Genomic DNA, 19,972 nt, shown 5'->3' on the forward strand with positions numbered 1-19,972 from the left:
GAAAGATTACTGCCAGTCAAAGGATGAATTAATGCCAAAGAAAAGAAATTCTAGAATATTTTGGCTTTAAGTCGGTGAAACAACCTAATTGCTGTTGTGTTTGTGATGTAGATACTAATGTCACTGCTAATGCAATGCAAGATGTGCGACTCAAAGTCAGGAAAGTACCTGTTGATAACAGGATCCTTGTACAAAGTGCAATCGAAAGACTAAGGAAAGTGACGGTCTGGTGACGGCTGGAACAAAACAGATGGAACAAGCACTTCAAATTCCATATCTTCAAAGCTAAAGTTGTGTTCACTGAAGCCGCGGTTGGTGTAAATAATACAAAATCTATGTCTCACACACTGGGGATTTAAGCCCCTTAAAACGCTAAGTACGTCTAAGCACACTAACTTTGCTTCGTTTTTCGCCAAACCTTTTTTTTTCAACTACTCTTGTTTCTATCTTTCAAAAACAGTAAAAAAAGAAAGTTGGAATTTACGAATTTAAAATTAAGAGTATGATGTGACCTCATCGTTTATGACGTCATCATCCGACATGCGCTGTACTCTTTGTTGTGAAAAACGTTGGACTTCTGTCAACTATTTACTTTCCAAATCTGGTGATGGTATGTTAAGTTTATTTGAAGTTATGCTAAAATATGCGCTTCAAGGGGCTTAAATCCCCAGTGTGTTAGTGATGTTTGTTGAGAATTCTAATTTTTCAGTCTGTCCAAAATGACATCCCAAACACTACCTTTGGCCGTGAGCCATTAAGCCTGTGGTGCGGACGGAATTCAATTTAACCCTGTAATTAAATAACCGAGCCAAGGGTTAACCGAGCTGCTCTACTCGGACAATTTCATGACTTTCTTGTAAGAGATGAAATTGCATTATTGTGTCTCGCTAAATAAGACCTGACATTTTGCAAGCAATGTTCATTAATTTTATTGTCGTCGGCTTTAACCTGGCGGAAAATGCTCAACCTCTGAAATGGTCACATTGTACGCACTGTTAAGCAGATTGGTAAAGATGTTAACAGGAAGCGAACGAATGACGGAGTGCAATACCCAAGAAATAGCGAGTACAAACGACAGTGTTTCTAAAGCACAGGACTGCAGCACAGTCGAAAGTATTTTCTTAACACCAGTAAAGGAAATCTTTAAGCTTAGAGCTCGTTTTGGTTGTACTACAATCGGTCTAATCACCCTCGCTTCGTGGGTCACGCTTCCCCGTGACACAACGCTATGCTCTTAAGTTTTCCTTTTTCAGGGATTTCTAAACGTACTGTAATCGACCAGATAAAACCTTCTCACTGTAATCCCTTCTTGAGCAGAGCAAAGGACCAAACAGGCTCTGGTCCATTCTCCAGACGACCATTTTAAAACGAATAGCTCTAGGAACGGGAAAGCCTCTGAAATGAAATCCCGATTCCCGCCCTCATGGACTTTTCGCTTCTCTTCTCGTGCCAAGGCGCCGCCGGCTAAGAGAAGCGAACAGGGCTATGGGGACGAGAATAATCAATCATTTTTTTATTTCTTAATAAATGTTCATTTTGCAGTTGGACTGGCCCGCGGATAGCTATGATAGTCTATTTGGGCCAGTCTATCAATAGTTACAAATGCTTTTCTTTTTTAATGAACGTAGAATCGAGCTCGAGAATACACGGATTGCTTTGAAAAAAGCCGCAAGCGAGGAGTATACGCCAGAGTCCTTATGGGATTAGTTCAGTGAATTCCGATTCGGCAAACGACATTTACTCCAATGACTGCCATAACAACCAGACGGTTTCACATAACTTTTCATTTATTCCTGTTTTGAAGTTAAACAAGCAATGTTGTTGTTGTAAATACTCGACAAGAAAAACAATCGTACTGGAACCATCTTGACTGGCAGCTCTTCATTCTCTTCCAACCCTCATCTCTTTTACCATTTTTCGCATCATGTCTCTGAAAAAGGAAAGGAAATAAGGACAATTGTCCAGTCAAAAGAAAAACCAAAATCACACCAGAGAGAAATACAGTGTAAAACCAACCAATAAAGTGACCGAGTGAAATATCATTGGTGAGTTTGTTAGGTGAGGAACGAGGGGAGCGAGTGGGGTAAGGAGGGAGAAAAGGAGGAAAGGAGCGAGGCAGGAACGGAGAGAGGAAGAAAGGGTCGGGGAATCGAGAGGCAGAAACAGGGGCAAAGAAAGAGAAGATGGTAGTGAGGTAGCGACTGAGGGACAGAGGGAGGTGGAAGGCAGGGAGGCAAGGATGGAGGGATGGAGACAGGAGCTATGAGGAAAGTGAAAACGGAGAGGGGGCAGGGAGAGAGGGAGAGAGGAAGAGAGGCAAGGACAGAAGGAGAGGTAGGGAAGAAGAGAGGAGGGACGAAAGTAGGGATGGACGGACGAATGATCGAAAAACACAACAAGCAACTCATACCTGATCGCATTAAGCTTCTCTTCCACTGACTCCCAAGGATGGCGATCTTCACTGAATTCAAGAAGCTCTAGAAAGAAAGAAACAATTTAACACTTTGAGAGTGTCCCAAGCATAACGCGTTTGACAAAAACAAACTTATCTTGGCTCCTTCGTCAACAAGGGATCTGTTACTTGAGATGAAATATAAATGTTGTTCTCAGCCATATTTATTGGATACCTCTTTACCTTGGGTACCAGAGGCTTTTTATCTCTTAGGCTCCGACGAGCGCTTATCACTGCGTATGCAAGTGCGAACATGAAAAATGCAACGTAGGAGAACTAGGGCTGAAGTGTCCTTGTCTCGTCCCAATCCTTTCCTGTCTTGAACCATCGCTCCGTATTCTATTCCCGGAATTTCGAGAGAAAAACAGGCTGCAATAAATCTAACTAAAACATCGCAAGTTGGGATGCCCAATACAGAAAGGTTTTGCAGCACGAAGCAATTAAACACAATGTTGAGACTTTCTACTCTCCTGGATGGAGTGTTAGTTGATCCGCGGTCCTCCCTGATTTAGTAATAATCCCACAGTACCCAGTTATATCTCCCGATGGGGGGGGGGGGGGGGGGGGTATTTAAAGACACTCAGAGAGTTAGATCTGTTTTGCCAAGGAACGCAGTACAACAATCCCGGTCTGCGCTTAAACTGGCGTATATCGCATGATATCAGATCTTAATTTAACTTCCAACCTTCTGCGAGTTTCATATCACTGATCAAGTCTCCTTCTTTATAATACTTTACACGTAAATTCTGCAAAGACGACAAGAGTTACAAAAAAATAAATCAGTCAAAATCCCAATAGGCAGGGGTGCAAAGTGATACTCACTGTCAGGCACACGCGCGCGGGAGGGCTTGCACGGACATCACAAAAACACGCGGTCACCAACAAGCGCGCGCACACACTCCTTCAACGCGATCCATTCCGTGACGCTTACATACCAGAAGAGAAAATCTCTCCATACGAGTGAGAAGTAATATACGATCCACATCATACTCTAGACGAGCCACTCGCTTGGCCTGCGTGTAAGTTGTACTCATTTGTGCTGTGAGAATGTTGAGTAAAATGACAATCACTGTTCCCATGTAAGCTAACATCAGCAGAATCGAGGGCCAACTGCAAGAGATCACAGCACAAACTTAGTGCCATACAAAACGTAACAGTGATGGCCAAAATGTTTTCTGGGAACAGAGCAAAACCCAGTAAACTGTTCCTATTTGGGGTGGGGTGGGATGAAATAAACAAACAGTGCTGTGCCGAGTTGGCGGGCATCTAACAAGAAATAAACACAGTTGAAACTTACTTGAAACTTGAGTAATCTCCAGCAATTGGCTGCTGTTCAGACAGCGCACGAAAACCGCTTAACAACACATCCACAAAGCCACTAAAAATGAAAATGTGGCTTAAATTAAAATTTGTAGTGTTTCAAATGGGCTTTTTCTAGGTTTAAAATTCTCCCGCGCAAGTAACAACCAACTCAGCACGGATCTTTATAGAATTACGTCATCAGCATGGAATTTTTTGGATCTAGGCTCACTCGTCTTTCGAGTGACGTAAGAGATTGAGCGTATAAAACGAAAAGTTTGTTCTGTGAAGCTTGAAGGGAGAGTTACACAAAATAACTCGTGGAAAAAGACTGGATATAAGGTTCTCTTTTAAGCAAGTTGTATTATAGGAAGTTTTCGTAAGTGAATTAATAACACGCACCTAAATTGTTGGCTTTTCTTGGAAGAACGAAGAGACAAGAACAACGAACCACAAAAGGTGAGAAATACCACAGCAAAAACTACCATGAATCTTGTCACGTCTTGTCTAATGATCTTTGCCAAGGTTTTTGTGTATAATCCCGTGGTCCTACAAATACAGGAAAAAAATTGAAAAAAAATGAGCTTACGTAATTACTCTAAGTTCGTTCAATTGCAAGCAAAGACCGTTGAGCGCGAGGTGCAGAGAGAGCGAAGGGAGCAAATACTGCAGCTTGATATATAAGAAGTAAAAAATAACTGTCCCTAAAAACTGAAAGAAATGTAGCCTGTAGACGTTTCATTTTCATTTTCCTGTTTCAGGCGAGAACATCGAGCAAGCAAGCGAGCAAACAAGCGCGCCTGAGGTGAGCAAAAAATGTGGAGAAGTGTGGGGGGAGGGGGAGAAAAGGGGAGTAGAGGAAACGATTAATTTTTTCCCCACCCCCCTGCCACTGCTTCTTAGTTTTTCCCAGTTTTTCGCACTCGCTCACAGTTTTTAAAATCCATTCCCTTCGCGTACTTTTAGAAATGCATGCCTACTATGCAGGCGCTAAAAAAATGTATAGAAAGAACTGATGGCAAACTGTCAAGATTAGAAGACAGGGGAATTTCACTCAAGTTTCAACACAAGCGCAACTGGTTTCCTCAACGAGGCAAGCAAAACTATTTGAACTAAACTTCTTTATTTTAAGATGATTTCGTCAAGATGGTCAAACCAGGCACACACAGACTAAACTTAGTTTACAAATTACCTTGTCACGCAAGAAAACTTTAAAATCCTCAAGCAATTGAAGAGGAAAGCTAACGACGCCACCAACCACTGCGCGTTACTATCAGAGTAACGCAACGGAATTATACAGAGGATTAGAAGCTGGCCTAACCAGTCAAACAGGTTCATCCACTCCTTGAAGTACGAGTGCCCTTCTCTGGAAGACACAAGACAAAATGGGAGATATTTGTAACCTAACGTTTCTGCAAAGCATACCAAATGCTTTGAATCCGATGATGTTGCCACTTCGTCTAGTGCCATTTCCAGGGTGAAGGTACATGTAGTTTTGAAAATGTTATTTTCCGCAGGAAAAGAGATCGCCAACGAGTCACACGAGCGAAAACGTGAGTCTGACGAGGCGGCAGCGATATAGCGTCATACGTAATGTGAAGGTTTATGCGGCAGGTTTCCCAGAAAAATGCCCAGATTTTCCTAGCTCGAATTTGCGTAAGTGATATTTGGTTTGTCGGTGAGATTACTTTGGCCACATTATGATGTAGTCGGATGTTGTTGATATTTGACACGAGCCAATCAGAACACTATTTCCTTTGTGACGACACAAGACTTGAAAGCGTTGAAGAGGATCATTCCAGTCACTCAGCGTTAACTCGTCCGGACGTGGATTTATCGCTTATTTCGGTTTCTTTGCCTGAAATTTAGTTTTCGTGTGTGAAACTTGGATTTTTACGTTTGAATCGCAGTATTGATAAGCTCATCACTGAGGACCTGAGTTGTTTTCAGGAATCAACTCGAGTGTGTGTTGTTTATTCGAGAGAAGCGCTAAGACTACGAGTAGTCCTTCTTTTGTTTAGTCCGTCGAGCGTGACGCGAGAGAAAACCGCGAGAAAAAAATGGCTGCGTGAAATCCTGGGGGCGAGGAGCGCTAAAATTCAACGCTGTTTTTGTAGTCAAAATGTTTCGTGGTCCATCGCCAACCTACGTGTTGACAGAGCCAAAGGAGTTCAAATCTAACCAACGAGTGTACTTGGTCTACAAGTCTGCAAATAACAGTCGGTCATCGTACAATTGTCCGGTAGATAAACAATTTGAGGTTTTAGCAGGTAAAGGCTTTGCTTGGTCGGACACTCTGACCAGACATTTCTGCTACAATTAAAAAAATATTTTCACTGGAAACTTGCGGCCGAATATGGATCAAGTTATTTTATTATACTGCGACAAATACTACGCAAAAAAGCTTTGTTATCAGTTTCGTTTTTATTCCATTTTGAGAAATAATTTTATTACGCGCAATGCGTTGTCTCAGACGTCAAGTCGAATTGTAAACATATTATACATCAGCACCATTATTCCTTCGTGAAAGATAATGAAGCCTCATTTAGTTTGAATTACGTTCATCTGAAAAACTACTAAGATCTGAGGTCTTATGTTGTTACTCGTTGTTTTTGTGTCTGCAAGTGTTGTGGAATTAATTTTCAGTGGTAATTTAAGGCTATTAAAATGTTATGCAAATTGAATACACGGCCCAAATTCTCACGTTTCTTTTATCTGAATGCAATCGCTTTCAGAAACTTTAGGAGTACAGACGTTTGTAAATTTGTCGATTTTCAACACGTTAAATAAAACCTGACTTAATGTAAAGGGCCCCATTCTGGTGCTAGTATCGATTTTCAACTTAGTTGACTTTACTTTTAAGCCATTTGAATTTGCAACCAACATTTTGGCGAGGGGTCTACAGAAATACCAAAATGTCTCAAATGTCCCTTATTTTTAATTCCTAACTACAAAAAAATTTTCCAACCAGACTGACGTTTTGTCAAGTCAAAACTTGTCCTTGGTTTGACAAATGACCTGCTTATAGACAAAAAATTATTTGCAGGCTTGGAGTAAAGTTCTGAAATAGAAAGAAACTTCAAACCAAACAAATATTATAACCAGAAATAATCGTAGATTAAAGAGTGCATTCGAGTATTGGTAGGTTTGGTATGTTAAAATAGCAAATAGGAATAGCACGTTCTATTAACCTGTGAGTTTACCGCAGCTGGCGCTGTCACGCAACGTGTCATCCCGTGTCATCAAATTGTAGTTTATAGAGGGGACCTCAACTTGCTAACCATAAAGTAAGAAAATCAAATAATCCACAGAACAATAGTGGACTTTGTCATTATGTTATATCTGTCTGTAAAACTTCAGTTGTTCTCATGAAGATATCGATCTCAGCAACAGACAGCTATTTAAGTTATACATGTATATCTCATAATCTTTGATTACTACTATTAGTTACGATTCTGGACATACCTGCAAGATTAAATACGCAACTTATCCGCTACAATCCACAATAAGCTGCCTCGACGCTCGAAAGTCCGCCACAAGCTGCCCGATCAACACTCGAAAGTCCGCAATATGCCACAACACTCAAAAGAAAACATGTGGACGAACATGGAGATGACGTCATTTGCCCCTGAAGAATATTTTGGGGGGCCAAGTTTGTGTCTATAGATACATAGAAGTTGATTTCTTCCGCATTTCGCGATTGCAACTGCGTTCGGCTCTCGAACGCAATAACATTTTGTCTAGATACCCGGCAGCCGAGAAGTGTTTTCAAAAAACTAGATACCCGCAGTCTGAAATCATCATAGAAATTCCATGGAATAACTCATCAAATTTTTCTTAGAAGAGTAGATCTTGGTTTAGCATCAGTACTGTGTCTTGATATTAAGCAGATTGTCCCCATACAGGGCTCAGTAAATCGTACATTTTTCCTGACCATTACTTACTTTCTGATTTGATTGATTTCTTCACAGGCATAAACGACGACCATCACAAGGGTTAGAAGTTCACAGATCCCACGCAGTGAGTCAGCAGCACCCTTGTAAAGTGTGGGGTCCAGTCTAGTTGAACCGTACATTAGAGAATATGAGAAGAGGAGCATGAAAATCACATGAAATCCTGCTTGAAGGCTGTAGAAGAAATAAATTAAAGAAAAACACTTAAAAGTGACAGAGATAATTGTCGTTAGGCGGTACTGACTTTTTAGGAGTGAAAAATTGGTGGCTTGGTGCTGGTAGAGGGCAACTCAGTAAAATCTCACTTCAAGGATTGCTCAGTATTTGGGATCAAAACGAGCCAACATGAAATTCGCTTTGGAAAATACTAACAAACTAATATGAAGATATGACTTAGAATGCATAAAAAGACATTAAGGTCCGGTAATACGGGCAACATTTTTCTTCGACTTGTCAGACATAATAGTTGAGAAACTCAGACAAAGTCCACTGTTTTTGTAATTACGTGTGTGAGCAACTGAGGAAGATAAACCTTAATTCGTTGGCACGTACTCTGACAGCACTGTTATATTAAACAATTAGATTATGAGCTCGAGATTCCTATCGCGTGATAATTGACGCAGTCCTCGTCAACTATCACGCATAGAAATCGAGAGAGAATAATCTAATTGTTTTAGTATAAATCTACTAGTCGTTCAAAACTTTACATAAATCCTCTTCACAGACACTTCGAAAACGTCAAGAAGCGGCCGTCATTTTCAAGTAAACAAGGGTACATTGCTACGCTACTCACTATCTACCGCAGAATGGATAGTAAGTAGCGTAGCCAATCAGAGAACGGCATTCGTGATAGAACGCTAGGAGATTTATACTAAATAACATTAGAATAGGGGCGCTTACCAATAAAAACACATTCGAATGGGGGCACTTATTCAAAAAGGGGCGCTTAATGGAAGGAGGGGGCTAAATCGACTCATAACGGTATTCAAACAGTTGACAATTCTAATAACTTCAGTGAACTAGTATTTATTTCAAAGTAGTTTAATTTTTAAGAAATCCACACTATTGTTTAATGGTTTCTAAAATATAAGGTTGGATAATGTCTGTGATAGAGCCGTTGCATAAATGGCACCAATATTTGAATAACAATTCCTTATACATCCTAAGCCTCACATTCATGTAAAAAAAATCCTTTGTCTGTCCAGAAACACCAGTACGAGGCTAAGGATGGATGAAGTATTGTCATCAATGTATCATGCCACGCAATTCGAAGCCTTTTTTTTTGCACTTTGTGGAATAAGCTGGTTTTATTAAAATGGTTGGTTCTTTTTCCCTGCTCTCCCTAGTATTACGTATTGCAGTGTAATTACAATGTTAGTATTGTAAGAAACGTTTAGTATTGTAAGCAATGTTACTATAAGTATATTATGTAGTGTTAGTAGTGTAAGTTAGATTAGTGTTGTAAGTATTGTTTATACTATTGTAAGTAGTATTGGTTTTGAAAGTAGCGTTCGTATTGTAAGAAATGTAAGCATGTAAGAAATGTCAGTACTGTTAGTATTGTCAGTAAGGTTTGTCTTCGAAATAATGTGTACATTCAAATAAAAATTTTAAAAAATGAACTATTGTCATTTAAATTTAGAAAATTGCCCTAGGTAAATAGGCGTGCTGATTGGTTTAAAACTGTGTTTCTATAATAACTTGATAGAAACACAGAACTAGTACAAGCTGTTGATGTAATAATGGCACAAGCAAAGAGAATTTACATTTTGATGAAATTTTGGTAAGCATGATAAGACCAAACTTTTGTTAGGGTCCAAAAAAAATTCAGAGCTACCTTAAATTTCAAAAATTTAAGGTGGCTCTGAGCCCTGTGTAAAGAATTTTTTAAAACTTTGCTAAAAGTTGCATTTTATCATGCTTATCAAATTTGATAATATATATAAAAAAGTTTTTGAATTATAAGCCCCTAAAGCTGTAATTAAGGGTGTTTTTAGCAGGTCATACTGTTGCTATGGTAACCTATTATGTCATGAAAATGATAACGTGTTCACCAATGATTGGGCAGTTTTTTGATACTGTGATTGTAGTGATAACGAATAGTTATAACAACCCATCAAAATCTAAGTGCTGGAAACTGTTTTGAGCCACCTTGAATAGAAACACTTGTGAAAGTTTGGGAGAACTGGAAAAAGCTGTGGAAACACTCGCCTCTCAGCTTGTGTTCCCACAGCATTTCTTGTTCTCCCACTCCTGTTTCTATATCTCGATAGGAACATGGTACCTGTTTATACGGTTTTCTATTTCTTAATTAGGCACCATTTATACAATTAAGGATCTATTTGTGTGGAGGGATAAGTTTACCTTAGAAACCAGTGTCCATAACTCTGCCATTTTGTCTTTATCAGCATTCTTACAACTGGATGTTGCAAGGCTTCCTGAAGATAAAAGTAAATGGAACAAAAAAGAATCAGAAAACTTTTAAGCTAAGATCTCAGATATGGGTGTGTCAAAAAACACACCCAAAAGCCTTAATACCATTTTGCCTTGGCTGACTTCCAGACTGATACTGCTTTCACACCTCAGCAAGAATGTTGTCCAGAATGTGGTTCAGAAATTTCCAATGTGGTGAATTTGTAAAAGAACTTTTTGTCAACTGCAAGGTCTTTCCACATCCCAATAGACAAAAACTTGAGTGGTACTGTAATTCTGTAAAGAATATCACACTCTAATGAAAGGTAAAGAGTTTTAATGTTGCCTCACCTTATTATTGCTTTTTGCAATAAGATGTAGACAAGAATTTTCACACCGGTTAAAATATTCATTATCTGTCAGCTTGTTTTCCTCTGAGGCCATAACTTTAGGGGGTCGGCCTGCCTCGTCACTATCCAGGATGTGGTAGTAAAAGTAATAGTTGAATGGATTGTCAGGAATGGTGCTCCATGCACCTTCAATTCCCTCCTTTTCTTCTTGATTATCATAGCTGTCTTTGCGCTTTGGTAGGTGTGGCCAGTGTGGCTTCACCATCTGGTCTAATATGGCAACTACTGATTTCTGAAAACATTTGCAAATTTAGAACACTGACAGTTACCAAATATAGTAAATATTATCACATTAATGGTGAGTCATTAATTAGTAAATGATTTTTTTGGCTGTCCATTCTGCAGCAAGTTTGTCTTTTCATTTCATTTCGTTTTGTTTTGCTTCATTTCGCTTCGCTTCATTTTGTTTCATTTCATTTTGTTTCGTTTCATTTCGTATCCCCTCATGATTACTCTCCCCCTTCGTCTGGTGAAGGTTAGTCTGATTACACACCCAGGTAATGGTTTTGTTTCCTTCCATCACCCTTTGGCCACAAAAAAATATATTCTCACCTTCATTTTGGAATTCTCAATTATCGACTTGAAGCTAAAGAAAGATGGCTGTGGACTTGACATATCACCTGACCTCCATGAAAACAAACTCTGGACTCTGATGGAAAGAAAATATGAACAACTGAGTCGAATCAAAGTATGATACAAATGCGACGTCAACATGGAAGATTAGATTTAAACTCCAGATTATGTGCTACTCATTGGGGAAATCAAGCATTCAAACCCAAGGTAGGGTCTGTCACACCCCAAGGGTGTGGATGCTATTTGGCAACTGTGAGGGGGGAGTGTGGGGACAATAGCTCTTACAGTCAGTGTAAAACACAGACTGTGAGCTTTTGCTGTCGCCTCACCACAACTCTGGAACGGCTTGCCAATATATATATATATATATATATATATATATATATATATATATATATATATATATATATATATATATATATATATATATATATATATATATATCAGAAAATCAGACAACCTTCAAATTTTCAAAACTCGGCTTAAAACTCATTTATTTAAGGAAGTCTATTTGGAATAATTTTATTGATTCTTGTTTTATTTTATTTTTAGTATTATTTAAGAAATAGAAAACATGTACTGTGTTTCTATCGAGTTTTAGTAGAAATCTACCAGCGTTCTATCACGAATGCCGTTCTCTGATTGGCTAACCTACTCACTATCTATTCTGAGATAGATAGTGAGTAGCGTAGCAGTGTGTCCTTGTTAACAAAATAACGGTCGCTTCTTTGCATTTTCGAGGTGTCTGTGAAGAGGATTTATATAAAGTTTTGAACGACTATTAGATTTATACTAAAACAATTAGATTGTTCGCTCTTGATTTCTATGCGTGATACTTGACTCGGGCTGCACCCTCATCAACTATCACGTGAAAGCCCAAGTCAACTATCACACGATAGAAATCTTGAGCTCATCATCTAATTGCTTGATAGAAACATCAGTGGAAGTTTGGGAGAACGAGAAATGCTGTGGGAACACGAGGAAAACAACTTGTTAACTTTGATTATCAAAATGTAAATTCTCTTTGGTCATGCCAGCATTACGTCAACACCTCGTGCTAGTACTGTCAGTGTTTCCATCGAGTTATAGAAACACGATTTTTAACCAATCACTGTGCATATTTTCTTAGGACTGTTTTCTCATCCATTTAAACATTTTTTAACTTGTAAGGTGCCTTGGTCATGCTTGGATAGGTGCTATAAAAATACTATTTATTTTTATTATCAAAATGCAGACCAAGGGTAAAATACAGACTGCAGACTGCAGACTTTTTTAATGTATATCGTAATATTGCCATTATCGAGAGCTGACAGTAAAAAGGATTATTCAGGCTACTCACAGGGAAAGCCAGCACTCTGGTTAGCCTGATTATCACTCAGGTTAGCCTAAATAATGCTCCAGTTAGCCTGTTTAGAGTTAGCTCCCAATTATGGAAATGGTAAGTAGGCACAATTCAGTTAAAAAGTCTACAGACAGACTGTACAGATTGCAGTCTTCATTTTACACCCAGTCTGGATTTTACCCTGGGGGAGACTCCCATTTACCAAGGACAGGGGTGCACATCAGAAAGAGAACTCCTCATAGGTACCAAATATATTATTCTCAAACAGCACATTATCTCCTGTCATATATCTTTGGCTAAATATCCTTAAAGGTACTGCAAAAGCTCCTGCTGTGAACGTTTTGAGGCTAAACACCTGAAGAGGCACCAAAACCACTTTAGGTATGGTAAGCACCCCATCCTTTTTACATGGGAGTCCCCACCCCCCCCCCCCCCTGCATGTTACCCCCCAGTCTGCAATCCACAGTGCTCAGTCTGTGTGTTACACTGAGCAATAACTGTTAGGGGTAGAAAACTGAACTCAGTGATTACCTTTCATGCCACATCATTCTTATCAAATATGCTGCCACATCATCATTCTCCATTGTCAATGCCAACTCAACTGGTAGTAAACCTCGCTTCTTAGGTTTAAGCTGAGCTTCTGTTTGCAGAGCCAACAAGCCAGGACAGTTTTTCACAAGTGTTTTAGTGACATGTGGAAAGTCAAGCTCAGCTGCATAGTGCATCAATGTCTTCTTTGTCTTATCTTCATCATCTCTGAACTTCTCATATCTATTGTCTGCATTGAGTTCACTCTTTAATAGGATCTCCAAAAATCTATTAATCTGCAAGAAACCACATCTCATGGTAGTTTACTACTTACTGTAAATTTATCACTAAATGCAAATACCATTGTGAGAAACCTGACTTCTTTCAAATGGAGGAAAATAGATTTGAAAATTAGCATTAAAAATCTTAAGCTACCCTCTGACTATTGTTCAAAAAAGATTACATGCAGTGGTCAGAGGATTAGTAAACAAGTTAACAAGAAGTGAACGAGTGATGCAGTAAAAATACCGTCCCAGGAAATGGCCAGTAAAGTGACAGTGATTCAAAAGTAAAGAAAGTTTGATATGTACAAGTCAAGGGTTAGTGGAGTTTCCAGTCAGGATAGTGGTTTCTGTCCTTCACTAGCCCATTCTTTCTCAGTGACCTGCATTCATCATACTCAGTCAATTTATGCAGAACTTATGAACTTATCATAAGAATTATCATGACACTACATACAATTACCAATAGGACTTAAAAGGACAGTACTAAACTGATAAATCCAACATATGTTCAGATTTCTTCCAGCTGTGATTTACGATCTAGCATTCAATAAAATAAATTATAATATACATAGGACCCTGCGTGTGCTCTGACTGGTCAAAAACCCATGTTTTATTAGAGTATAAAACATAGAAAAAGTATGTCTTATTGTTTTTCGCCACAATACCACTATCTCATAAAACAAATGAAGAAGCCTTAAAGCCATGTATTACACTGTGATAAAACACTCCGGACATTTGAGAACACTCGAGAAATGTAGAAAACACTCACCTTGTGTTTTCTACATTTCCTTCATCAAATGCCCATCATGTTTTATCACAGTGTAGTACACGGCTTAGGCTTCTTTATTTGTTAAACATGTAGATTTAGCCAAGCCTAAAAGCAAGGATCCTACAATTATATAAACTAAAATGTGATTTTGAGACGGCAAAACCACATTATATTGGCAGCTAGTTGGATGAAAATACATTCTTGTATTGGGTTCCATCACTTATCGATCGCTCCATTGCTTTCCTCCCAATACCAGAATACATTTTTCCCCAACTAGCCGCCAATATATTGCAGTTTTGCTGTCTCAAAACCACATTTAGTTTTGTATCACAATTTAATCATTCTTTGAGAATACTAAACGCAAAAAAAGAACTGCAACACTCCTCTTGATTAAAATGTGAAAGCCTAGTAGGCATGAAGAATTGCCAATGATACCAGCACACAATGAAGTCTGTTTATTGGTGAGTTTTTACTTGAATATTTCAACTTTTAAGCCGTAAATTCCTTTTAGAAACTAAAGAAATTCAGTTGGTGTATGAAAGTGAAGTTTTCCAAAGTATAGAGCAATTAGAAAAAGCCAAAGAATTTAGATGAATTTATCTTTATTCAAACTCAGAAACTTTTCAAACAATCATGGTTTTGTCATCAAATGAGATGGCAAAACCATTGTGTTCTCGCATAACCTAGCTCATGCAGTAACTCACCAACCAATGACTTTGAGTGATTAAAAACAGTTACTTGCCTTCACCCCCTGCATAAAGCTCCCTTTTACACAAAATTATTCGTAGAGATGTTGTAGTGTATAGTAAAAGTTGCCTGAGCTGTGCAAATGGCAATAAGTGAAAGATTAGCGGCGATTCATTACTGTAAAGTTCTGAACACGTCATGAAATTTGAAGCGTACATGTATGAGGAACCCATTTCAGTGCTGCATTGTCATGGCAAGTTTCCAACCAATCATGCCTGGTTAAGTGCCTGGACAGTGGTCAACTTCGAAAAAACACATGACCTCGATAAGCTCTAAACATGAGCCTGCGATATGGTCATGTGATACCTTGTTTTGCCAGGTGTTGCCAGGTGTCAGTTGAACACAACATGGATGCTCAATATCAACGATGTATGCTGTAAACCCGCCCCTCCTAGATTGTAGCCTGTAGTGCAGGCGTCTTATTGGGGCGAGTTAGCGTTACAACCTTGCGACCGCCTTTTAGACCGCCATGTTAGACCGCCATATTAGACGGTGGGGGATGGGGGAGGGGAAAAATGAGAAGACGCCTGCCCGAAAACCCCGTTAAAATGCGAAACACCTCCTGACTAGTTGCGCTTCACTGCATTTCCGGAAATGAGCGGGTAACCAATCAAAGTGAGGTTTTCTCGACACCGGAAGTCTCACAAGGGTACACACCACGAGAAGTTTGTGCCAAGCCGCAGGATGTGTTGCATTCTCACGATCACAGAGGTACGTGTTGCGCTAGCGACTTCAGACGTACAGAGTATTTTAGAAATACCGCCAACTGATGAGATCCACATGGAGGATCAAAACCATGGTCTTGCCTGAACTAAGCCGAACAATGGCAGATAAAACACGCAAAACAGTTAACGGGACTTGCGCGTAAACAGCTACACTTGAATCATGTGGTGCCAGAACAACCAAAGGAGGAATAAACCTATACATCGAGCAAGAGAAACATAAGCTCGATCAGATAGCTGCAAGAAACATAAGAATGTCTCTAGACAAACGTATAGCTTTCTCAAAGTAAAGCTACAGCGTCTCCGAAGGAAATCGTACGAGAACAAATATGATATCCGTGATAAGGATCTACCTACTGTGTTTGTAAACAGTTCTAGTCACAGCCGGGCCTGGTGTCACAATATAGAATGCAAGTAAGCAACATGTTCACGGTAAATTTCATATTTTGTCCCTCAAAAGCAAATTCATGGAGACTTAAAAGCATATCTTGCAATAGAAATGAGCCTAAACAATGCATAAACACATGGCAAATTACAGAGGTGTCAAACTCAACGAGTCGACATGCAGATAACAGCGCAAACCATGCAGACCTTTGACTTATAAAAATTTGCCATAGCACGATCTAACGGCTCACACTCCGCTTAAAATTCCTCCTTATTACACAACATGAACACGAGTGAAGCGACAAGAAAGGTTGAGTGACCGAACAGAGAACGGCAAATGTGCAAATGTCACGAACCGTAGAAGTCGTGTAGGCTAGTCAACCCCATTTTACGCTGTTTTACGTAAATATTAAGCTTTTCCCAAAGCCAGTGGGTAGCACTGCCAACAGATCTTTTCTGGATACCAGTGTGGAAATTGCGTCTTTTTGCTCCATTCGCAATTCGCGAGACATTCCAAGTTCACATAAACGCTTGAGAGATTCCTCGAGAGCGGAATCGAAACTAACAACATCACTTTCGACAGAGTTTGCCATGTTTCTTACCCGCACGAACGAAACGAAACTGACTGACAGACAATTGACAGGCAGGGTCAAGCCGCACCAATCAGAAACTCCGTTCGTGGGCGAACGGAGTTTCCTAAAAGAACAATGACCTCGGGCAGGCGAGATTTTCTTCGCTCCACCCCTCCCCTATCCTTCCTCTTGCCTATCATTCACCCCCTTGGTAAAACTTTCTTTCTCTCCCCAGTCTTCCACTGCATGAAAAATTCAAGATGGCGGCTAAACTTTTTACGATGTGAGTGCTCGCTCGAAAAAATCTCCCCTGCTCTGCAGGCTACCTAGATTGTTGCAAAGTGAAATTTCACATTGATTTACATGAAGGGGGCGTACAGACATACATACAAAAGTACGCACATATGGACAGTCATGTGACAACCAAAATTTTTTAGAGTGAGGTATGGTGCTTCTGCTTGCGTGCTGCTCCACTATAAGAATGTAATTTTATTCAGAAAACAGCCCTAAGAAAATACATGTGTATGCTGATTGGTTAAAATCGTGTTTCTATAACTCAATAGAAACACAGAACTAGAAAAAGCTGTTGATGTAATGATGGCCGGCGCGAGCAAAGAGAATTTACATTTTGATGATCAAAATACACAAGTTGCTTCCCTCTTTTTTCGTCGGAGTGTTTTCTAAAAGAAATAGAAAACATGTTCTCCATGTTTCTATCAAGTTATAGAAACGCTCATGAAAGTTTGGGAGAACTCGAAAAAGCTGTGAAAACACTCGGCTAAGGCTCGTGTTCCCACAGCATTTCTCGTTCTCCCAAACTTCCACTTGTGTTTCTGTAACTCAATAGAAACACAGTGCATGTTTTCTATTTCTTAAACATAATACATACCAGTTGTTCAAGGCCTGGAAGGCGATCTGAATTATCTTGATACTGTTTTGATGCTGGCCACTTTTTTAACATCACAAGAGCAGGGTCATCACTGACTAGCTCACCATTGTCTTTGTATTTTTGGATCAGCCTTTCAACTCGCACTTCATCCATGGCTCTGTTCCATGACATTCCTTCATTTCTCTTTTGTCGAACCTAAAAGTATTATGTTAGTGTGTCTGCATGTTTTTCACAAGACAAAACTTTGACAAATATATTCTACCTTATCAGTTTTCAATGTTTATTTTCTCCTGATTTATTATATCTATTTAAGTGTCACGCATCAACCATGAAGAACAATTTATTTTGTTTAATTTGTTCATCGTAAACATTTGTCTACATGTTAGGCTGTTGTGTTCAAGAGAGTTCAAAGCAAAACTGTATAAATATTTTTAGCCTTAATGAATTGCAAATGCAATAGCATACACTATTGAGTTATGGATGCGTGCAGGAGATAGCTAAGCACGAAAGAAGTGTAAGAGTCGCTTGCTGCGATAGCCAAATGCAACTCTAGCTTTTTGAGTGCTTAGCAAACCTCCCAGCTGTGGCATAATTAACATTGTTTTTCTAACAATTTCAACATTTACACATTGGAGTAAAAAAGAAGTCCTTTGATTGAGGTACATCACATAAGCACAAACGTCAGCAGTGTACACCCGTGGGCAAATAGTAGACAATGAATAAACCAATCGGAGTGCACGCTTTGCTTTAGGTATGTTATAATTATTTTTTTTATACTACCGAGGGTACTGGGAAATGTTACCTAATAACAACATGTCTGTATTTTATTAAATAATCAAATTATAATTTACCTCATATCAATATCAACAATCCAAACTCACTATTCAAAGTCTTAAAAAATTATTTTAAAAAATCATAAAAGTTTGATACCTTAATCCAGAACTCTTGGTCAAATCCATCTTCCAGGCCATCAGCTTGTTGATCAGTTGGCTCCTCCTCCCAACACTCATTTCCTCCAGCTCGCTCGAGCAGATCCTGTTTTTTTCTTTTCATACCTTAATCTTTTAACTCTGGCTTGAAGATGCAAATAAACTTATTCATGCACTGAAAACAGTCTTTTAACCGGCCTTTTAGCTTTCCACAATGCACAAGGGCGCGCTCAAATCATATAAATGGCATCAAACCGAATTACTTGACAAGACATTTTCCCTTAACCGTAGCCACATTTACTCCATGAAGGTAGAATAATTAGTTAACCAGCACTGCATAGCACTGATCTTTGTAAACCTCAACACAGACTCTTGACAGCACAACAAACACCCATGAACAACTGCACTCAAATGAGTTTACAAACATGGACGCCACCACGGGTCACGAAAGCGTACAACCTCGTTCCCAGGGTCCTCTCACTACCTTCTCGAGGAAGAGAGAGGACCCTGGGAACGAGGTTTGCAAGCGTACTATAAGAGAACACCGCGGTAAAACGCACTGCGCATGAGCACAAATTTGAGCTTCCGGTAAAATACGCATTTCCGGTTACGTATCAAAATCCAATGTAAACAAGATAAAATCCCGTACCGCGAAGTTTGAAAACAAAAAGTAAGAGTTAGCAAAAGAAAGTAGGGAAAAGGTTTGTCTCGTTGAAAAGTTTATTTTTCATTTAAGTTTCAAGCGCTTGCACCCAGGGGTTTGGTGTTTGCACCAACAACAAAATATGAGAGAATTTCGGGCGCGTTCGCGCTCGACAAGAGCATTTTTTTTTTTGAGTAGTTGTCCTTGTAGCGTTGGTTTGGTTGTGCGGTTCCTTCGCAGAAAAATGTGAGAAAGCCAACAAAAGCAGCCGTAAATGTGCCGGCAAAAAATATTTTCTGTCTGAAGATTTAACCAGAGCTACCGAACTCAAGTGGGCTCAACAGTTTGCCGTGTTCACTGGGACGAAATACGGACGAGCGACAACAGATGTTCGGTTCCTAGAGAAAACCATTCGCAAGGCGTCAGGAAACAGCGGATTCCTGCGAAACTTTTTGCAGCCCTGGATGCCATAGGAGCAACATGTCATAGGTACAAGCCAGGTGCAAGGTGGTGCTACAAATGCTGTACCAGAGTGGACGAAGAAACAAGGTTTACCTCGCATCCTGACTAGAAGCCGCCGGTGTTAGAGCCACTGGCAGGTCAGTTAATTAGACATCGGTTAATTATAATTGACACGCGGGTTCGCACTGCCTTGGATTGCTGCAGGATTTTCGGAATCTCCTTACCAGCAAATTAAATGAAATTAAGGAAAAGGAAAGCATACTCTTTCAAAGATTTTTGTTGCAACAATAAACAAGTTGTTGGTATCAAATTTTGTAAAATTTGCGGCAAAATAGACATGATACCAAAAAAAATTCATTTTAAATTTAATTATATTTCGTGTTAAATGATCCAAGTCTTATGCATGTATGGTTCTCCACTAAGATGGAAATAAACAGACCTCAGATGACAAACTTCAAAAGGTACCTACAAAAAGCCACCTCAGGCGGTTCAGTCTAAAATTGGTATATTTTGAAAAGAAAAAGGTAGCACAAGTTGGGAAATATTATTTTGAAAAATTAATTGCCAAACGAATTTAAAGAAAAATAATAATTTTAAAGACA

General features: G+C 39.3%; 2 protein-coding genes across 3 annotated transcripts in view; both read right to left on the minus strand.

Moving 5' to 3' along the window:
• LOC145467088 (transient receptor potential cation channel subfamily V member 5-like) overlaps window positions 1-19,972 on the minus strand; it is a 92,468-nt gene that overhangs the window by 33,974 nt on the left and 38,522 nt on the right. Inside the window, exon 1 of one of the 2 annotated variants that reach the window (XM_081450611.1) lies at window positions 14,147-14,164. The exons of the other annotated variant lie outside the window; for it this stretch is intronic. The gene's annotated coding sequence lies outside the window, so the exon portion shown is untranslated. Of the gene's footprint in view, window positions 1-14,146; window positions 14,165-19,972 lie in introns of those variants that run through there. 2 annotated transcript variants of the gene reach the window in all.
• Window positions 1,585-18,666, minus strand: LOC145467089 (uncharacterized). Its single transcript, XM_081450613.1, has 14 exons — window positions 18,267-18,666; window positions 17,337-17,531; window positions 12,973-13,265; window positions 11,079-11,175; window positions 10,468-10,758; window positions 10,069-10,142; window positions 7,696-7,878; window positions 4,944-5,117; window positions 4,154-4,300; window positions 3,750-3,830; window positions 3,388-3,562; window positions 3,138-3,198; window positions 2,411-2,477; window positions 1,585-1,930 (listed from the first exon to the last, which is right to left on the minus strand). Exons 1-14 carry the CDS (start codon window positions 18,387-18,389, stop codon window positions 1,882-1,884), a joined length of 2,010 nt encoding a protein of 669 aa, XP_081306739.1. The 5' UTR covers window positions 18,390-18,666; the 3' UTR covers window positions 1,585-1,881.

This window comes from Orbicella franksi, chromosome 14, assembly GCF_964199315.1.
Source record: "Orbicella franksi chromosome 14, jaOrbFran1.1, whole genome shotgun sequence".
NCBI classification, from domain to species: Eukaryota; Metazoa; Cnidaria; class Anthozoa; order Scleractinia; family Merulinidae; genus Orbicella; species Orbicella franksi.

What these genes read in the sequence shown, in the direction of transcription:
- LOC145467089 (XM_081450613.1), bottom strand. Translation starts at nt 18,389, where the DNA reads ATGAAAAGAAAAAAACAGGATCTGCTCGAGCGAGCTGGAGGAAATGAG. An exon ending in AGAATGATGTGGCATGAAAG is followed by an intron (nt 11,176 to 12,972) that starts GTAATCACTGAG and finishes TCTTTCCATCAG; the next exon opens with AGTCCAGAGTTTGTTTTCAT. An exon ending in TTGAGAATTCCAAAATGAAG is followed by an intron (nt 10,759 to 11,078) that starts GTGAGAATATAT and finishes AAATGTTTTCAG; the next exon opens with AAATCAGTAGTTGCCATATT.